At 41.2% G+C, this 19624-nt stretch overlaps 4 protein-coding genes across 6 annotated transcripts; 2 read left to right on the plus strand and 2 right to left on the minus strand.

Moving 5' to 3' along the window:
- Positions 1-252: 252 nt before the first annotated feature.
- Positions 253-11301, plus strand: LOC130702835 (axotactin-like). Of its 3 annotated transcripts, none has more exons than XM_057524450.1 (37): positions 253-408; positions 1117-1698; positions 1782-2134; positions 2270-2429; positions 2518-2633; positions 2743-2849; positions 2921-3032; positions 3190-3390; positions 3473-3795; positions 3860-4130; positions 4215-4442; positions 4507-4682; positions 4754-4991; positions 5067-5261; positions 5336-5396; positions 5463-5575; positions 5647-5869; positions 5954-6033; positions 6239-6378; positions 6674-6710; positions 6807-7079; positions 7152-7301; positions 7367-7549; positions 7662-7757; positions 8055-8210; positions 8285-8432; positions 8497-8665; positions 8725-8797; positions 8894-8980; positions 9056-9157; positions 9219-9398; positions 9477-9691; positions 9890-10174; positions 10243-10536; positions 10637-10801; positions 10886-10943; positions 11005-11301. In XM_057524450.1, the coding sequence occupies exons 1-37, from the start codon at positions 404-406 to the stop codon at positions 11175-11177; spliced, it is 6528 nt and encodes a 2175-aa protein (XP_057380433.1). In that variant the 5' UTR covers positions 253-403; the 3' UTR covers positions 11178-11301. The 3 variants fall into 3 exon arrangements, with proteins under 3 accessions (XP_057380433.1, XP_059351284.1, XP_059351285.1); XM_059495301.1 differs by having other exon boundaries at positions 11008-11301; XM_059495302.1 differs by lacking the exon at positions 7662-7757.
- A 14-nt stretch (positions 11302-11315) lies between these two features.
- LOC130702821 (histone deacetylase 1-like) lies at positions 11316-14438 on the minus strand. Its single transcript, XM_057524433.2, has 12 exons — positions 14251-14438; positions 13723-13751; positions 13581-13664; positions 13396-13513; positions 13150-13325; positions 12892-13071; positions 12633-12834; positions 12322-12571; positions 12194-12252; positions 11963-12116; positions 11659-11888; positions 11316-11589 (listed from the first exon to the last, which is right to left on the minus strand). The coding sequence occupies exons 1-12, from the start codon at positions 14300-14302 to the stop codon at positions 11501-11503; spliced, it is 1623 nt and encodes a 540-aa protein (XP_057380416.1). The 5' UTR covers positions 14303-14438; the 3' UTR covers positions 11316-11500.
- A 100-nt stretch (positions 14439-14538) lies between these two features.
- Positions 14539-16246, plus strand: LOC130702827 (PSME3-interacting protein-like). The gene is made up of 6 exons (XM_057524440.2): positions 14539-14777; positions 14857-14906; positions 15207-15249; positions 15318-15373; positions 15454-15786; positions 16042-16246. Exons 1-6 carry the CDS (start codon positions 14731-14733, stop codon positions 16209-16211), a joined length of 699 nt encoding a protein of 232 aa, XP_057380423.1. The 5' UTR covers positions 14539-14730; the 3' UTR covers positions 16212-16246.
- On the minus strand, positions 16244-17234 carry LOC130702834 (peptidyl-prolyl cis-trans isomerase Fkbp12-like). Its single transcript, XM_057524449.2, has 6 exons — positions 17140-17234; positions 16991-17036; positions 16783-16830; positions 16616-16728; positions 16514-16559; positions 16244-16459 (listed from the first exon to the last, which is right to left on the minus strand). Exons 2-6 carry the CDS (start codon positions 17025-17027, stop codon positions 16374-16376), a joined length of 330 nt encoding a protein of 109 aa, XP_057380432.1. The 5' UTR covers positions 17028-17036; positions 17140-17234; the 3' UTR covers positions 16244-16373.
- Between the last annotated feature and the right edge of the window lie 2390 nt (positions 17235-19624).

A 19624-nucleotide genomic window follows, 5' to 3' on the forward strand; every position in this document is an offset into this window, starting at 1 on the left:
CCTGTGCGTTGCCTCGATGGCACCCACCGAAACGAATAATCTTGCATATTTTGTACAGGATGCCATGCGATAGGTGTCGAATCCAGTTCCTGCATCCGTGACGCCTTCATGAAATATTATTCCAGGACGAGCATAATAAGCGGCGTCTGTATGCATCAGGCGAAACATAGAAAATTCCTTTCCTCTACGCGCCCTTCCCTCCGTTCTTTCCCCTAGTTCCGTGCCCACATACGCCTAATGCTGGGCTGCACGTCACAAAACCCTACCGACGCTTTATGTGTGCTTAAAGCGTTAAAAGACCGGTATCGTTGTCCGCCTGGTGTCAGTAGCAAACTACGTTGCTCGCTGTCGAGACTGTGGAAGGCGCTACAGCCGCATTGTTCAATTGCTGTACGGCGGCTGTATGGGGTGAGTCTCTCTGCATTACGCATTTATTCGATTCTTATCTCTTCTCAAGTTGTCTTTGGCTCCGTTTTTAAAAAGCGTACTCGAAAACCTTTATGTCACGTACTGTAGCGGGCTTGAAGAGAAGTTCGGCTAAAGAACTGCAAAAGCTTTGCAAAAACAGTGCAAAATTAAAAATGCAATCCTCGATTTGTGTCGGTGTTAACATTGATTCCTACCGTGTTTTCAAATCCGATTTAATGTGGAAAAGTCCGAAACTGGCGTGTCGTTTTTCTAAGCAGGGAGAAAAATCATTTACAAGATATGAGATCCTACAGCGCTCCGTGAATTGATCAAGACTGTATGGCGGTAAAAACCGGGAAAACGGAGAAGTGGCTTTTTTTTTATACAGGATTAGTATTCGCTGGGTTTCAGGCTGATTACTATTCTCAACCATGCCCAGCATTTGGGGATTGCGTGAGGAGTTGAAAAAGCTCATAATAGGATGCAAGTAATCTCACCGCGATCGCTAGATGTTAATAATTCAGTTTGAGACGTGACTAGTCATGACGACTTACCTATTACGTGTCGCTGAGAACGGTTAGTAGCCCATCGGTAGGGGAAAAAAAAAAATCTGAAGCTAGATAACACGGAGAGGTTGCTTGTTCGATTTCGGATTGATAATGAACTATCGCTTTTGTGCTTTTTTTGTGTGCAATAAAACGAACTTAGCATGGAGCACCACTATGGAGGCCTGAACCGGCGGGCCCTCATGTTCGTCCTCCTATTGATGGCTGTCGCTCTAGCGGACGAAGACCATCTTGAATCATCAGATGCCACAACACCAGATCTCACCACCGACACCTCTATTCCATTTACCGAACGTGATGAATTTCCGAACGATGTGGAGACTGACGACGATGCATCCATGATGCTTGCCGTCGAAAAGACAACAACGACTCATGTGTGTCAAGCACCAGCCGATCCGGGTCCTTGCACGGCCGAATTGATCAAATTCTTTTATGATTCTACGGCTCAACGATGTCGCCAGTTTATCTATGGGGGATGCGATGGAAATGAAAACAATTTCGTCACGGAAGCAGAATGCCTGCAAACGTGCGGCCACGCTCTAGTCGGCCAACCCCTTAGAGATAATTACAACAACGATTTTCCCACGGATACTTCTCCATCCTACGCTGACAAAGACGAAATTCTAACACTTGCTAACGGTCAGGGCGAGACTTCTTTCACTTTCTCGGCCGAATATCCTTTCATACAGCTAAAAGCCGTTGATATTAGCGCATTCAAACTTCGGTAAGTCATAAACACGTAGATCTACAGCGTAATGCGCTCTATTTGATTGTCGGGAGGTTTGACTTTGTTGGTCCTTTTGCCAGGCAAATTAGGGAAATCCATTTCGAATTCCGTTCGCCGGAAGCGCAAGGCTTGTTGCTATATCAAACGCTGAGAAATCCGCCTCCAGACGAACCCAAATACGAATTGTATGTCCTTTTAGAAGGCGGGGAACTGAAAACGATTCACGTTTTTGGCGCCAATGAAACCACGCTATTGGTCGGCAAGGGTCTCAATCGCGATTGGTGGCATCGCGTCAAGATCAACGTTGATCCAACGATCGCATCCCTGCAAGTACAAGTGGACGACGAAACACAGTCCATAGTGATTGAAGGGCTCGACAAAGACGCCGGTTATGGACGACGCCAACACATCAACTCGACGCTCTTTATCGGAGGTAAGCATTTAGAAATGTCTTTGGATTATTTGCGTAGCTAATGAACAACAATCAAGTTTTGACAATCTTTCGTAAAAAAAATAAAAAACTTTTTTGATTTTGCAATGCCTTTCATTACAAATGTAAATTATAAAGGCATGAACTGGGCACAAGATGAGGTGGAATCCAGTTACCTTTTTGAACACTTTGTCGGTTGTCTAAGGAACGTGCAACTTAAAACTGGATCTGATTTAAGCATCGTTCAACCTTTAAAGGCCTCCGCACATCGAGACATTGTCGAAGGATGCGTTGACAAGTTCGTATGATTATCCATTTCATACTATTTTTTTTTTTTTCGTCGTTGAATTAATTAAACTACTTTTATTTTTGATCTCATCCGATAGGTGCAAAGCAGGTGAAAATCGATGCCGCAACGGAGGGAAATGTTTGAATCGTTATCACAGCACTGCCTGCGACTGTTTTGGCACCAAATATGAAGGCGACAGCTGTGATTATGACAGTAAGTAACCTTTATCTACAAGCTCTCATTACAATCAAACTAATAAAAGTTATGTTAAGGAAAGCCAATTTTTAAGTTCAATTTTAATCAACTTTTGATTTTTCGTTAGGTGCAACAACCATCACACTTCGAGGCTATTCGTACATCTCCTACCGCATCTACGACTGGAAAGATCGTGCCCACTCCGAATCTAACCGTATCAGCGTCATATTTCGCGTAAGATTTTCTTAAGAAAAAATCAAATAAATCGACGTGACTATTGTTAATGCGATAATTTGAAACATTAGGCGCTGATGGGGGATTCCATTCTTTTCTACGCCGGGGGAACCTTTCCCTACACCAATCATGTGGCCGTTACCTTATTGGCGAATAGTTCACTATACGTCGAAGTGGACTTCGGTAATTATTATTACATAACTAAAATAATGCATGACATTGAATATAAAATTTAAAAAACTACAAGCATATGATGTATCTAGATAATAAAAAAAATTACGTCGTGTAGAACGACCCATTGTTGGATAATTTTTGGTTAAAATCAACGTGATTGAATTAGGTGACGGACCGCATGGAGTGCATTTAGGGGAAGATTTGACAACGGGTGTCTGGAACAATTTCACTCTGGTTCATAACGGAAACGTCCTGAATTTCATACTCAACGGACGTGAGCATAAGATGATTGTCCAAGGATCTCGTTATTACTTGCGTTTCGACCCGCACATTTTCGTCGGTGGTGATCGCAAGCCTTTAGGGCTAGGTAAATAGTTTGCCGTGATTTCTTACGAATATTTTTAATGACGCTATTCAAATGTCTCGTATTTTTTGAAAACTTGCCACAGGACTCCGTTCCAGCAACAATTTCGTTGGCTGTTTGTCCGAAGTCTATTTCAACGACGTCTCCATCTTGCAGAAATTGCGAACCAATTCCCCGCACGTCTTGTACCACAGCATTTTTCGGCCCGAGATAGGCCAATGCAAGGACGTACCCGTCGTTCCAATCACCCTTCCATTCCAGGAATCTAAACTGTCCATTAGCTTGAAAACGGTTCCTTCGTCAGAGCAAAAACTGCAGATTAATCTCGGCTTTAAAACACGCAACTCAACGGCTGTCTTAGCTCACGGCACTGGCATAACGGACAACGGCAACGTTGGCTTGTGGGAGGTACAATTCAGAATCAAATATCCTGGGTATAACCAATCCTTTTAATATTTCTTTGGATCGGTAGTTGAAACTCAATAAAGGCGAAATGCAGTTCCGGATCTTTGAAGACGCCAGCAACGAATCGCTGAGTGTCACTGTCTTGAAGAAAGGGCAACGCTTGGCCGATGGATCGTGGCATCAAGTCCACCTAGTCTACGGACTAGATGGCGTCAGTTTGGCTGTTGATTATCGTAGACCAGAATTCAAAAACCTGAATCAAGCAAACGTGCCTACGCTTACATTAGATGAAGATTCCGTCATTGTAATTGGAGTCGGCTATCTAGACTCCCAGCCTGGTATGTATTTTTTAATAATTGATTTTCGCAAGTCTACTTCTAACTTAAAACGTAATCGATTTTTTTTTTTTTTTACTGGATCAGGATTTATCGGTTGCATACGGGATCTTGTTTTGAATCGTAGAAAGCTTGATCCTCGAGCTTTGCTCTATACGGCCGAAGTCCGCGAAATATCGCTCGACAATTGTCAGTTGGTTGACCCTTGCCATCGTCCAAACGCTTGTGAACATGGTGGATTGTGTAACGTTGACGAAGGCCGCGTAGTTTGCGATTGCACGGGGACAGGCTACACTGGAAAGAACTGCCATTTCGGTAATGTATACGAAATGCATTTTATCCATTAGAAAGCCTCCTAACCGTATTACTTGTACTGCAGCTTTGTACAAGAGGACTTGCGAAGAGTTGGCACTGTTAGGGTACATGAAGAGCGGGGTCTACGAGATTGATATCGATGGCAATGGACCTCACCCTCCGGCTCACGTTCGATGTGAATTTGAGGCTAACAGCGGTGTACGCAAGACGGTGGTTGAACACAACCTTCCTCACGATGCTGTAAGTATTGTTTGGTTTCGATTTGTTTGATAGAAATGCTTACTATTAATCTGGATTTTTTTAAATGAAAGGAAATTCGAGGCCTCAGCATGGATGATGTGGTTTTTAACTTGACCTATCGGGAATTCAGTGCTGAAATGTTGCAAAGTTTGATATCGCAGTCGCTTCAGTGTAAACAAATCCTTCGATACGATTGCTACAAAGCTCCGATCGAACTGCATTCGTACACCTGGTTCCGTTCGGCTGCAGGAAATTTACTGGATTCAATTCCTTTAGGCAAAGCGAAACCTGGCCGATGCCCTTGTTCACGTACGCGTTTAATTATTTTCCCCTTCCATTATTTACCTAATCGTTTTTTTTTGGTACGCATAACCACATGTGCAGAAAACCAAAACTGCAAGCACTCGAGCGTGTTCTGCAACTGCGACGCAGATGAACCCCGTTGGCTGTCTGACGAAGGATACTTGACGCAGCCCGAAGATTTGGGAATCACTCAGATTTTCGCGCTCCAGCAGCGCAAACTTGTGCCCCAATCCGAAGGTCGAATCACCCTGGGACCGCTGGAATGTGTAGAAGCGAGTAACTATTACGCAGAAATAACTTTTATTTTGGATGATAAAGAGCTTGAAGTTAAAAACCATGAATTTTCAAAGACACGCAGCAGTACGTAGTTACGTTCAAATCGCCAGACTCGTACATGGAGGTTCCAGGATGGTATCTATTATTTTTCGATATCATTTAAAAAAAAAAAATTTTATGAAAAATATCATTTCCAATTAGGCATCGTGGAGATTTGGCATTCAGTTTCCGAACATCCAGTGAAAGGGCTATCCTACTTTACCAACCTCTGTTGCACCCAAAACATCCGTACTTTAGAGTTCTTCTTGTCAACGGTAACTTTTGACAAGTAAAAAGGCTTGTAAGCCACAATCACCTTAATTTACATACATTTTTTTTTTCGAAGATCACAAATTAACACTCGAGTTCTCAATTAACGGCGAGCCGCGAAGCGTTACCGTGAAAAGCTCGCGTGACCTCAACTCTGGCGAATGGCAACAAGTGTGGATCGATTACAACGAGTACCATGTCAGATTCACCGTCAACCAAGAATCCATCCTTGTCGATTTGAATGACGGTGAGGAATTTGGACCGTTCGAAGCCACTTTATTCATCGGTGGCGCGCCAGAGTACGTAACAACCCCAAGGATTTTATAGCGTCATTGTGAAATTTCTTGCTCACACGTTGAAAACATTTTAAAACGTTAATTCAGGGAAATGCTTGGTTCCGAAATGGCACCTCATACCGATGGTCTTGTCGGATGCTTCCGAGGTTTGGTTATGAACAACGAAGGTATACGACTTTCATTTGTTTTACGTATTCTATTTAACGGAGCTACCGTGAAAATCTGACTCAGATATTTTTTTTAAATGTTTTTCGAGAATTTTTTTTTCCGCCCCATTCAATTTTTCTATTAAGTGACGAGATTCCGGATTATGAATTTTTGTTTTTCGGTGCACGTATTATGTCAATTTCCCTAACGATTTGTTTTTTTTAGTTGTGAATCTGTATGCGTACATGAACGCTCGCTTCCCCGATATGATCCAGAAACATTGCCGACCGTCATGCGATCCCAATCCGTGCAAAAATGGAGCGTCTTGCGTCGAGTTCTGGGGTTCTTACAAGTGTGTCTGCAAGGTCTGATAAAACTTTTTTTTTTTTTTCGTTAGTGTTATCAATAGCCCACTATAGATGTGCATGTATTGGTTTATCTGTGCTGCGTGATAAGTGGAAAGTCTTTAAAATCGCAAAACTTGTTAGGTGGTGTGAACCCAACCTTGTTTACAAACTCGGATAGAATTCTTCCGTTAGATCTCGTCCAATCTTTTTATCTGTCTTATTTTCATCCGAAAAATGAAGAGATTTACAAAGACCTATTTAAATACTATAAGGGGTAAAACGTTTTTAAAAATCGTCCTCGCTATTTTTATAGAATCCTCTGGCGCATTTCGGATACAACTGTGAGATTGGTGAGACACGCTTTGATTGTTCAATAGTGTTTTCCTAGCCATTCTTTGTTAACCATTAACTGATAAAAATGTGACTCTCTTCGCAACTTACGTTAGACATCAACCAAAACGCTATAACTTTCCGTACTGCCACATCATTCGTGGAGGCTAACGCCACGACATTTGACATTGCCAAGAACATGGGACTGAGTGGATTCTTCCAACAAGATATACTCATCAACCTTCGAACGTTTGATAGCCGTTCGCTGATCTTCTATGCTTACGATTACCACAACAATTTCGTCCAGTTGCACATCGAAGATGACAATCAGGTGGTCTTCACTTTTAACTCTGCCAACACAATCCACAGCGTTTCGACCGTCGTCAAGGGTATAATCTTTCATGCAAATACACAAAATTTAGATTTATGATTGAATGTTACCGATCTCGTTCGAAATTAAGGTTTAACCACTGGAGACTCGATTCAGATCCTGATTGACCGCGAACCAGAATCGACTACATTACATGTCAATACAGAAAAGAGTACTGTGGAAGCGCCTCTTCTTTTAATGGACACCTATGCTCGATCTCCGTGGGTGAACAAGGAAAAGGGTAAGTGCCAGCACACGGGATACTGAAGCGAACTAATGTTGTAAAACGTTACGAAATGAATGTAGAAATGATCAGACCACCTAGACCTGTTCGGCGGCCTGAGGAGTTCTACCAGGTTTTCCTTGGTGGAGTTGACCAGGACTACATGACCACGTCTCTTGGTGGTTACACTGGCTGCCTGCGTGGTTTGAGCGTCGGTGGCAACATCCTGGATCTAACATCGAAGGGTGCTGAAGGTATCGGGCGTGGTAAGCTATTTTTCTCCACTCGTGCTTCTCATCACTTCATCGCCCATTGCTATTTAAGACCTAATTTCATTAAGTCCGCCTGCTTCCGCAAATCATTTGAAAATTATCCTAGATGTTAAAGATTGGCTTCCATTTGGTAAAACATTCCTGGCCACCAACTGGGCAGCTAGAGCAAGTCTTGCCTACCAAGACCGAGACGCCTCACAAGGTAAGAAGGTTTTTCGCCTTTTTTTTTGTTAGCTTTCCTTTTGCACGAATTTACCAGGTGTTAAAGCTGCAGTGATGACCACGAAACTGTTTGAAACATCCAGTACGTCTGCCACGGTCTGTTTCGAATTAAGATTTTACTAACTGACAGTTCGTACTCATTAGATGTTTTGTGTCTGTGACAGCAAGTGGTCATTCCATATTGTTTTTCGATTCATTACACATGCAAAAATTCATCATTTCCATCTATAATCTAATTTTTGCCAATTATATATATATTTTTAATATTTTTTTTTAGACGGAGGCGAAGAATCTGGAGTTGTGCATAGTTGCAATATGCTTTGCGACCAACAACCGTGTCAAAACGAGGGCGTTTGTCTCGAAGATTTCCGATCAAACACTTATCATTGCGATTGCGAGATGACGTCGTATTCAGGCCCTTATTGCACGGAAGGTACTCAATTGTGGTGTTGTCTTTTTTAACTAGTTAACAGAGTGGAAATTTCAAAATACGATCGCGTTTTGCAGAAAAGGGAGCGCATTTTCGCGGAGATTCATACATCACAGCGCATTACGCTTCTTTGGACTTGGACGCCATCAAAATTCAACTGGCGTTCTCAACGACTGCCGTGCGCAATATCGCACAAGCTTTGCTATTGATTCAAACAAGCAAAGCGTAATAGTCCTCTTGGCCCAGTCGTCCGCTTTTGCATATGACCAAGTTTGTTTTGACATTTTAGGAAGACTAAATATCTTTTAGTAAGCTTAACGGCTCTCGGCTATCTGAGAATTGAAGACGATCGCGGCAATGGCATTGTTTACGGTGCTGAGGTGAAAACCATCAATTTTCTTAACGGTGCTCGCCATTCGGTTTACTACAAGCGCAATGGGGCTAATGCCGTATTGTTGGTAGGAAAGCAATTTAAATGTTTCGATACTATGTGATTACAGTGGTTTTTGCAACTTAGGTCGACAGAGACGATGTTCCACTTCGTCCGTTAAGCACATCGATACATCCAGACGGACTGGCTGAAGTTACTGGTATGCTAATACATTTGAGGGATAATCGTACACGATCACTCACAGTAAAATTAAAGTTTTAATCTACTTTAATTGCTAAAATATGATTGGCTTCAGATGAAAATGCTATCCACGTCGGCGGAGTTAAGGTCACCAATGACCCGCGTTTCACTGACTACGATCACTTTGACGGATGCATATCAAGTATATTTATTGCTAACAAATTATTTTCGAACTAACCAATGTTCACCTGAAAAACGCCTTTCTCATCAACTGTAGATGTTGTGGTAGAACTGGACGATAATCAGTTACACCCACTGCTGGCTTACCTTGGTTACCAGAGATCCGGACTTGAAGCGGTAACTTCCCACGATCCAGAAGGTTTGATTCATATTCTACAGTTTGACGTATACTTCGTAGAAAACGTGAGTATAATTGACAGGTATCGAGGAGGAAGCGAGATGTGCAGCATTTTCAGTGACACCTCCCGGAGTGGTTGAAGATGACATGGATTCTTACAATGATACATCCGACGAGGAATGGCGTCCTAAGCCTCCGCTGATACTTCCGTACAAGCCCGTATTTGTCGGCCCGGCAAATTACGACCCAACTACGTCAAACAGTGTGTCATCGTACATTTTGAACTTTGAACCTATTGGCTAATATTTTCGTTTCGTGCCTTGCTGAATCGTCTCGACAGGGATCCTGGTTGGATTGGGTTGCATCTTCCTTGCTGGACTGATTGCGCTAACCATCTACTTGTGCAAGACTCACCGCCGTAGCAAGAGGCGCCAATATTTGCAAGACGACGAACAATTTTTGATTTTCCCATCGTCGGCGCAGAAAGCACCTATTCGTCCTGCTTTGCGGAATAATCCTATCCGAAATGTAGGTGTCACAGCTCCGGTTGCTCACGTTAGTACACCCGTTCATACTTGATACAGTCCATTGATTTAGTTGAGATCATATATAGCCGTTTTGTAACCACAGTTTAGCTTTGCCTCCTGGTGTAGGTCTTAACAATACACCGTACTTATAATTTTGAAAACAAAACAAAGACAAAAACAAAAAACTTGGTGTATTTCTTCTGAATTAAGCCTTGTCTTAAGACAGGTCCTGGATATCCCAAAACTCGAATCACAGTCTGGCTTCAATTGCTTGAAAAACGAGGTCATCCCAACCAGTGGCACTCAAATAGTGTACAATTTATTGGAATCAATCTCCAATCAAGAAAATGAGAATCCATTAGAAAAACCGAGTGATATCCCGTCTGATGCGATTCCGTACTTGGACGACCAAGAGGTGGACACCTTAATGTCGGACATCTCAGAACAAAGCCGAGAAGTCACATCAAGTTTTGACGAAACAGGGACGATTTCACGTGGCTCTCTGGAAGGGGTATATCTAATAGCATTATTTTTCACGCAGTACATTTATAAAAAACAGTTGCAATGTTCAAAATCCAGTCTGAGACTCAACTAGAAGGATTGCCATCCGCGAGCAGTAATGACACCGAAGCGCCACATCCCTCTGAAGAAACATCGTCTGCTGCAGCCCTAGTGGCATGCATGCCATTAGCGATCGAGATGGTAACTGATGTGCTACGAAACGCGCAAAACATCCTGGAAAACGATGCCGAGTTGGACAAGGAAATAGACTTGATTAATTTATCACAATTAGTACCAGAAAACAACGTACGTGGCGATATCGACCCAAACCACGATGCTGAAGCAGAAGACGAAAACAATGTAGCCGACCATGTGAGTATTTGACACTATTCTTTTTGGAAATGAATCCTGGTAGACGATTTACTTTTTGTACCCCCCTCACGTTTTATCATGGGAACTTGAAACATTACAGCCTGCCCCTCTAGCCGATACTTCACTCGATTCGAATGCAGATCCTTGCACGAATGACGACATTCTAACTGTCCCCAAAAAGAGGGCACCCATTGAACGCATTAGCGAAGCATTCCTTTCCGACGACGATGACGATGGATCAGTTAGCGTCGCCAACACGGAAAAGGTGAGTTCAAAGCCATTATGAATCCAAGAAAATGATTATAACTAACGACAAAACAAACCGAATTACATCATCGTCCTTTATTAGGAGCTGGCTGATGCGGAATATCCGATGGACAGCAATCAACAAACTCAGCAACCAAAAGGTGCTGACGAACAACACTAGGCAGCATTACTATCTTTTCTAAATGATGATTGTTTTTACAGCAGTAACCAGAAACACTGTTACAAAAGACAATCAGTTTTTCCTTATGCCTCGGTATGGTGCAGAAAGTGTACGCAACTATGCTAACCCGTTAAGTTATCTAGGAGGCCCACGCCTGCTTACAAAAAATCTACAAAAAACTTCCAAAGAATCTATTTTATCGATTGATGAATAATAGTATATAGCAAGCAATGGCAGACTTGAATGCCTCATTGTTCCGAAAAATACCCGCCTTTCGGTATATATTGTGATTGACGGAGCAAAAAATGCTGTGTTGTACCTTAGAGTGTAAAAAATAAGAAGTCTGGTCGAATAAAGAACTTAGTAAAAATGTACTGATGGCCGCAAACGCGTGGGGGCATTATTGAAGTTATGGGAACCAGATTTTACATTCTAATTAAGAGTGGTACAGGTAGTGGTTTGGAAGATAAATGAACAACATCGAACAATTGCCATTTCAAATAAAATAAAAAGGAAATAAAACCCATTATGATAGATTCAAGCCTTTTCTCCTTTACTACTGTCCGCACTTACTGGGGCTGCAGGAGAACTTGATTCACGCGACACAGATTTATCTTCTTCGGGTTCTGAAAATAAGAATTTCACGTATGAAATAGGGAACACGTGAAACAAGACACAGGCAGTACTAAACTAACCTTTCATTTCATTCGCGGTAGACAAAGCACTACTCCCTTCACTAGAAGATTCACCACTGGACTTGAGGGGAGCTTCACTTTTTTTGTCTACATCTTTTGTGTTTTCTTTCGGTGTGCTTTCTTTATTTTCGCCATTCACTTCCTTTTCATCTTTTTCCTCTTTTTTTGCTTCCGCAACCCCTTCGGCAGTTTCGGTTCTTGGTCTTTTACGATTGGCCCCTTTGAACGATCTGTGGGAATGGTATATCAAGGGTCAACACCCAAATTAGTAAAAATACGAATGAATTTCTGTGACTATGTTTACCTCTGATCTCGACGAGAATCACCTTCGTCTTCTGAATCACTGTACTCATTGTCAGGCGCGATTCTTTTATCAGACGCTCGTATAGATATTCGCTCATCTGGATTTGATTTGTCTTCTTCGTCCGAATCTTCGTTTATGGCATCTTCAGGAATAGCTGGAGGAAAAACAAGCAAGTAAATAAAAATTTCGGCTTACCCAAGGGTCCCCGATAAAGGTTGAAATTGTTGTTACCTTGCATTTGAACACCCGGAGCATGTGGCAGCATACGGAGGTTCTCGAAAAGACGGGTTCTAAGGATAACGAAGCAAGCATTTAAAAAACTAGAACTTCGCCGGATAGAGAAATTCTGAGCAGCTTACTTGATTTTATCCAAGTATTCGGGAGTATTTTGATTTGCCATGTTCGACGGACTGATGTGCAGTTTAAAATCCGGGCCAAAATATTCGAAATAATCATTGTACGGAAGTTCATTTGCAATATCGTTTCCTAATGCCACCGCAGTCTCGTACGTCCAACAACGTGCAACATTACGGATAGTATAGCCACCGCCTCCGAGCAGAAGTAAAGGTAAGTTATGCTTTTTAACAAAGTCAACACATTTTGCATGACCTAAACACAAATAGAAACATGATGACTAAGCAAATTAGGCTAGATATTTTACAATACAAACCTTTCAAAGTAAGGTTAAAGCACCCTAGACGATCCCCAGACAAGCTATCGGCGCCGCATTGTAATACAACCGCACTCGGTTGATAAGTTTCCATCACTTTTGACATAATAGGCACAAAAATCTGTTCATAACTCTCGTCATCTATACCATCTCTTAATGGAAAATTGACAGCATAGTATTTTCCTTTGCCTGCACCAATATCCTACAGATAAAAGCAGATTAGTTTGCTCTGGCTTACAATAAACATCAAGTCATTTACCCTGAGATCTCCAGTTCCAGGGAAGTATTCACCATATTTATGGAACGAAACCGTCATTACACGGTCGGTAGTGTAAAATGCTTCTTCCACTCCATCACCATGATGAATATCAATGTCAATGTACAAGACACGTTGATGGTACTTAAGTAACTCGAGAATCGCTAGCACTATGTCATTCACCTGCACAAGCACACCCATTTAATAATTCAATTATTGAAGGAAAGAAAGCAAATTATGGTCACAACACTAATCACTTACATAACAAAAACCTGAAGCCTCAGATTTTTTTGCATGATGTAATCCTCCAGCCCAATTTACTGCTATCTCAGTTGCTTGTTTATTGAGCTTGACAGCCCCAGCAACAGAACCTCCAGCAGACAACTGGCAAAATTCATAGAGTCCATCAAAAACAGGACAGTCTTCACCAACGTTGACTGAAAACAATACAAACACATATTATCATGACACATTGCAGAAACTAATTCATTATGAAATAAGTTTTACATCGCTGCATTTGCTTATTGTATTCAGTCATGTTATCAGGTCTGATGCTCCGTAAAAACCTAATATAATCATCACTGTGAAATTTGGTCATTTCTTCAGCAGTGGCTTTGTGAGGTCGCTAGAGAAGTATTCATTGTTATGGTAATTATATTTTAATTACTAAAAAATTTAATTGTTAATATTACATATATCTCCATTTTCCTGTATAGACCATAGTTCAAAAGTAGATTGTGAGTCATGCGTATGCGATGAGGTTTCATTGGGTGCCCCTAGAAAAAAAAAAAATTAAGAAAATATAAAATGGCCAAACAAGGCTATCAGTCCTACCTGCCCATAATAAAAATTTCCAATATCACCTGGAAAGAACAAAAAGAAACAAAAAAAAAGCAATAAATATTTTAGTCAGCAAAGTCAAACACACACTACCTATCCCCTAACAAGTATGAGGTATGACATCAATTAAGCACAGTGAAGATTTTACATTTTTAGATATACTTATATATATATACATATATACATATTACTAAGCAATTGTTGGCATGTAAAGAACAGGTCCCATGTTTTGTTTTTTTACTATTACGTTTTTACGTAATTAAGGATACTTGTCAAAGATAGGCTCGTATAAATGACGTCCTACTCGCCAAAAGTTTTCTGTAGGCAGACGCTCTTGCTTTTGGTGCAACCCAAAATTTAAAGAGAAAATCGATCAGCTCTCAAGTTGATAAGCAAATTCAAAAACAAAGTATGCACATTAAAACAAAGAACATCCATCTATGCAAACGCATTTTCAAAAGAACGCCGCCAATAAGGCACGCGGCATCAACAATAGGTGCAAATATGTTTAAAAATACTTACTGTCGTAATAATAGCAAACGCGTTTTCTGCTATGACTTGGCTGAGTCGTCATTTCGAAATTGGCTTTTACTACTTTCGATTCTGAAATTTTGCAAATTTCTTTGAGACTTCCAAAAAAAACCAGTATCAAGTTGCTTTACTGTCCATCGAATGCCAAGCCAAGGCTACAACATTTAAGTTCTGGCAATGAGCTAAGCAAAATGCTGTTGAGATCAATGCGCCTCTAACTGCCAATACGCTCGTCGTTCGTCTTTTGTTTTTATTGTTGCTGGAAAATGGAACTGGGACAGTAGACTGCTAGACGGTGGGATACAGATATACATATTCACACACCAATGATTGGAGGATTTCTGTTGTTTTGTGTTTATCGTTGAAATCTTCTGTCTCGTTGTTCGCTTAATCGCTTCCGTTTCATGCATAGTTTCATATTCTTAGATTAAGTAATTGTATTTGTCGCATAGTGCAAAAGAGTAACTTGAAATGAGTAGTGGTTTCATTTCCGAAAGTAAGCTCGAAGAAAAAAGAAGGTACCCAAACATTAATGCAAAACGGAAATTAAATCGTATTTTTTTAAATATTGCTTTACACTTTAAATTTATCGTATAGGCTAAGGCAAGAAGAGTGGGAAAAGGTTAGAAAACCCGAAGATCCACGTGGTATGGCACCCCACAATTGCATTAACTTCTTTCTTCTACAAATTCTTAAGAAAATTTCAGAACTTGACAGTAGTTAAAAGGTTTATGGAATAAGACATAGTAAAATTCTGAGGTGCTTTTTTGGTTCTAATAGTTCTTAAATATATAGATTCAGTTTGTTTTGAAAAATTTTAATTTTAAAACTAAACCAAACAATGATGGGAATAGTTTGAAGTTTTTATATTGAAGCTTTTTCTGTGCTGTACCTGTCAATATGTGCTAATAATATTACAAATTGTTTTGTCTCCTTTGCCTTCATAGAGGCCCCTGAAGAAGAATATGATTCAAGATCCTTATATGATAGGTATAGGATAGTTTTCTTGGCATTAAAATGATAGCTTAAAATAACCCATCTTTTGTTTCAATTTATAGGCTTAAAGAGCAGAAGGATAAAAAACAAGCTGACTGGGATGAAGCACATAAACTAAGTATAGGATGACATCATTGTTTAAATAGAGTATTGACAGAAATCATATGATGTTCAACATATTAATCTGAATGTTTTTAGAGAACTTGGTTCGAGGCTTAGATGATGATGAAGCAGGTTTCTTGGACTTTGTTGATAAGACAAAATTAGCAGAAGAATCAAGAATTCTTCAAGAGGAAAGAGATGAGTTGGAGGAATATAGGAAAGCTGTTGCTAAAGAAAATGAAGAAAGACTAAGAACTGGAATGAAATCAAATTCAGTGACTGTGATACCAACAAGATCTGGACACTCTGTATTGCCATCCATTGGTGTATCAAAAGAAAGCCAAAAAAGTAAATTAAATGCTTGTGTGGTGAAGAGGAAAAATGTGACAAGTACTCCTGAAGCAGACATTTCAAAAAAGCAAAAAACAGGTTAGTCAGTTATAATTTTTTATGGTAGTCTATCCTGATATTTGGTTCAGTGCACTGGAAGGTTATAGGCCGACTGTCATAATGATTAGTTATTACTGTAAGATTATTTCTGTACATGTTGATTATGAGTCTTCTAAACACATTCAATTAAATAATTTTGAATTATTACAAGGTGCGACACTCCTGGTCTAGTCGTAAAATTTTATTTTATTAAGCACTTAGACTATTGTAACAAATTTAATTTAAAATTTTTAGATACTTCAGTTGATGTTGAAATATTGCCTAGCAATAATTTGAAATGTATTGCAATACTTCCTGGGATTGGATATTACGAAGAGTCAAGTGACAGCGATTCGAGCGTTGGATCTACTAAAGCTGATGAAAATAATCAACAATTTGATTTATGTGGAAGACCTATTAGTTAGATTATTATTATCCAATACATGAAAACACAAACATTGATTTTCAAGTTTATTGTGTCTAGATTAAGCCTCACACACAGTTTTGAAAACAGCACACAACCTTCACACTGATAGGTTAAATACTGATTTAGGCTAATAATCACACAATTGTAAAAATGAGTTTGCTCATGGTTCAACTCTTAATAGCTCCACATCAAAGATAAGTGTAGCATTGGGTGGTATAATTCCTGGGTGGCCACGAGAACCATAAGCTATAAGAAATAAAGTTATAAAAATGCAGGAGACATTTTGATAATTAACTATACCATAGTCTGGAGAACAAATCAAACGAGCTCTCTGACCAACACTCATCTTAGGGAAAAGAAACTGTAAGCAATATTTTTAAATAGGTGTGCTTTGTGGTAAACCTGTGCTACTCCTTGATCCCATCCTTTGATAACTTCTCCTTTGCCAATTTTAAATTTAAAAGGAGCGCCACGGTCTCTGGAAGAATCAAATTTACTTCCATCCTGCAGAGTACCTACACAGTAAATTATGAAAATAATGGTGACGAATTTAGGAAAAAATTCATTACCTGTGTAGTGAACAACTACAGTTTGGCCAGTCTTGGGGAATGTTGACCCTTAAAATAATTTAACATTCAAAACCATAAGTATAGGAATATGCATGAATAAAATAAAAAGAAAGAAAATTCTCCAACCATTCGGGCTAAGAGCAATGACAACAGTGAAAAAATTTTGAGTTCACCAATACATTCCGGTATAGAAAGCTTTGCGACTTACCGTCACCAGGCGAAATGGTTTCCACTCGGACTCCCATGTTGCTATCCTAAATAAAAATTCAAAGGGTAAATTGGATTTTCAATAACAATTAAAGCTGACTTTAATTCTTTTAAAATGTACCACTTTCAATAAACGAAAAAAAATTTTACCTTTCCAGATCAGAAAACGTACCTCGACTGACCAAGAACTACCAATGACGGACTAACAAGCGGTATGCTACTCAGAAAGTACGAAGTTGCCAAATTATTCTATTGGTCCAAACTCCTAGCAGGTCCAAGCCAAGGATTTGTTAAATTAGCAAAATGGCAATGTCCGAGCATGGCGTAGTCCGTAGCGGATGCAATTACCCATCAATGATGACTATATGTCACATTTCCTACAGTATATAAAGTGAACTAGTAACGTTGGCCCGTCCAAGGCCGGGGTATAGGTGGCGCTAGCGTATCCTTACGCTGTTTCCGAGAAAATGATTCCACTCCGTTTTTTCGCCGTCTACTTCTAATTTTTTTCGCAATCAAGGGTTCCCCTGTCTTACCCGCCAACCCACTCATTGATTTTGCCCGTCCACCCCCTCACTTTCTCTGCCCGTCAAGATACCAGCTGAAGTTGCCCGTCGACCCCCTCTCTGTCCGTCAAACCACTCTCTGCCCGTCAACCCACTCTCTGCCCGTTAACCCTCTCTCTGCCCGCCAAAACGCCTGCTTTAGAGGTCCACCTACATTTTTTCCATTTGCCCGTCCTTTTGTCCAGTCGCCGCCCGTCAAACGCCCGCTATAATTGGCCCTTCACTCACTTTTTTCCTCTGCCCGCCTTCCCTCGTAAAGTCTCTGCCCGTCAACCCACTTTGCCCACCAAGAAATTCACTGTTGTTGCCCGTCGACCCACTCTCTGCCCGTCGGCCCACTCTCGGCCCGTCGACCCACTCTCGGCCCGTCGGCCCCCTCACTGCCCGTCGGCCCCCTCTCTGCCCGTTGACCCACTCGCTGCCTGTCGACCCACTCGCTGCCCGTCGATCTACTCGCTGTCCGTCGACTCCCTCGCTGCCCGTCGGCGCCCTTTCTGCCCGTCGGCCCCCTCACTGCCCGTTTGCCCTCTCTCTTCCAATCGACCCTCTCGCTGCCGTGGGCCCTTTCTCTACTCGTCGACTCACACGCTGCCCGTCACCCCACTCGCTGCCCGTCGACCCCTATTCTGCCCGTCACCTCACTCGCTGCCCGCCAAAACGACTACTATAGTGGCCCATTGACCTTTTCATTTGCTTTTGCCCGTCTTTCCCTCACAGTCTCAGCCCAGAAAACGCCCGCTGTAGTTGCCGTCCATCCACTTTTTCCCTCTGCTCGTCTTTTCTCGAATAGTCTCTGCCCGTCAACCCCCCTTGCCCACCAAAAAACCCGCTGTAGTTGCCCGTCTCCAACCGTACAGTCTCTGCCCGTCCGCTTACCTATTGTAGCGCCCACCCGTTTTAAACCAAGCCCGTAGACTAAAAAATTGCATTTATCCGTCCTATTGTACAGTCTCTGCCCGTCAAAATACCCGCTTTAGTTGCCTGTCCACTTATTTCTTGCCTCTGTCCTTCAACCCACTTTGCTTCCCAACAAACCCGCCGTTGTTGCCCGTCGACCCCCTCTCTGCCCGCCAAAACGCCTGCCGTAGTGGCCAATAAAAATAATAAATAAAACTAATAAAATTAATAAAATTAATTAGAATAATAATAATAAAACGCCCTGCCCGTCAGCTTACGTGTCGTTGACCGCCAAGCCCGTAGACTGGAAAATTACCCGATTCCGCAATTTTACCCGCAGTTTAGTTTTCCACAACCCCATCCCACCAAGCAGACGGCGGATTTGGCGCCAGCCAATCACAGCATGTGCACAGCAGGCTCCACCTCCAATTCCCTTGTTTTTTTATATAGTATAGATGTTAATTTGTCTTTCATGTCGAATTTACTACCTCTACAATCGGTAATAGCTATTAACTAGATATTTTATTTTTTCAAACAATGGAAAAATTCGCGAGCGCTTTCTGTAAAACTCCGACTATTATTGTTTGCAGTGATTTGAACAAAATGTTTCCAACAAACATTTTAGATAAGGATAACCCCAACTGTAAATTCGAATTTTTTTCGAAACTTCATTCGTTATATGCGATCCTGTTATAAAATGCGAATGTTTTTTTTATTCGTTATACGATGCTTTTTTATCTTTCAAAACGAATTACGTTTTTTTTTTTTCGTTTCGAGACAACATTAGTAAGCTCTTCTCGACTATTTTGCGTAATCGAAAAAAGGCATGAGGACAGTGCTACCCACTGTCACAAGTACCTAGGGTGTTCGACATATTTTACCCCGAAAAATAACAGACATACCCCGACAAACCTTCCCCTGCCAAAAACGAGAAAACACACCCGTCACACTTACCCGACATATCTATTCCTAGAAATGTATTTAAATTACCCGCGAATCGCCACCAAAAATTGTCGCTTATGGGCGATCCGGGTAGCCCAGGCTGGTCGCGAGGCAATATGTACTACTTAGTACATAATCGCGCCTACAGTTTTCTATATGGAGAAAGTGTGCGTTGTCGCCACTAGGGCCTTGATTTGGTTGCTTTAGTGGTTAAACCACTAAAGTTAAAC

This window comes from Daphnia carinata, chromosome 5 (assembly GCF_022539665.2).
Source record: "Daphnia carinata strain CSIRO-1 chromosome 5, CSIRO_AGI_Dcar_HiC_V3, whole genome shotgun sequence".
Taxonomy (NCBI): Eukaryota; Metazoa; Arthropoda; class Branchiopoda; order Diplostraca; family Daphniidae; genus Daphnia; species Daphnia carinata.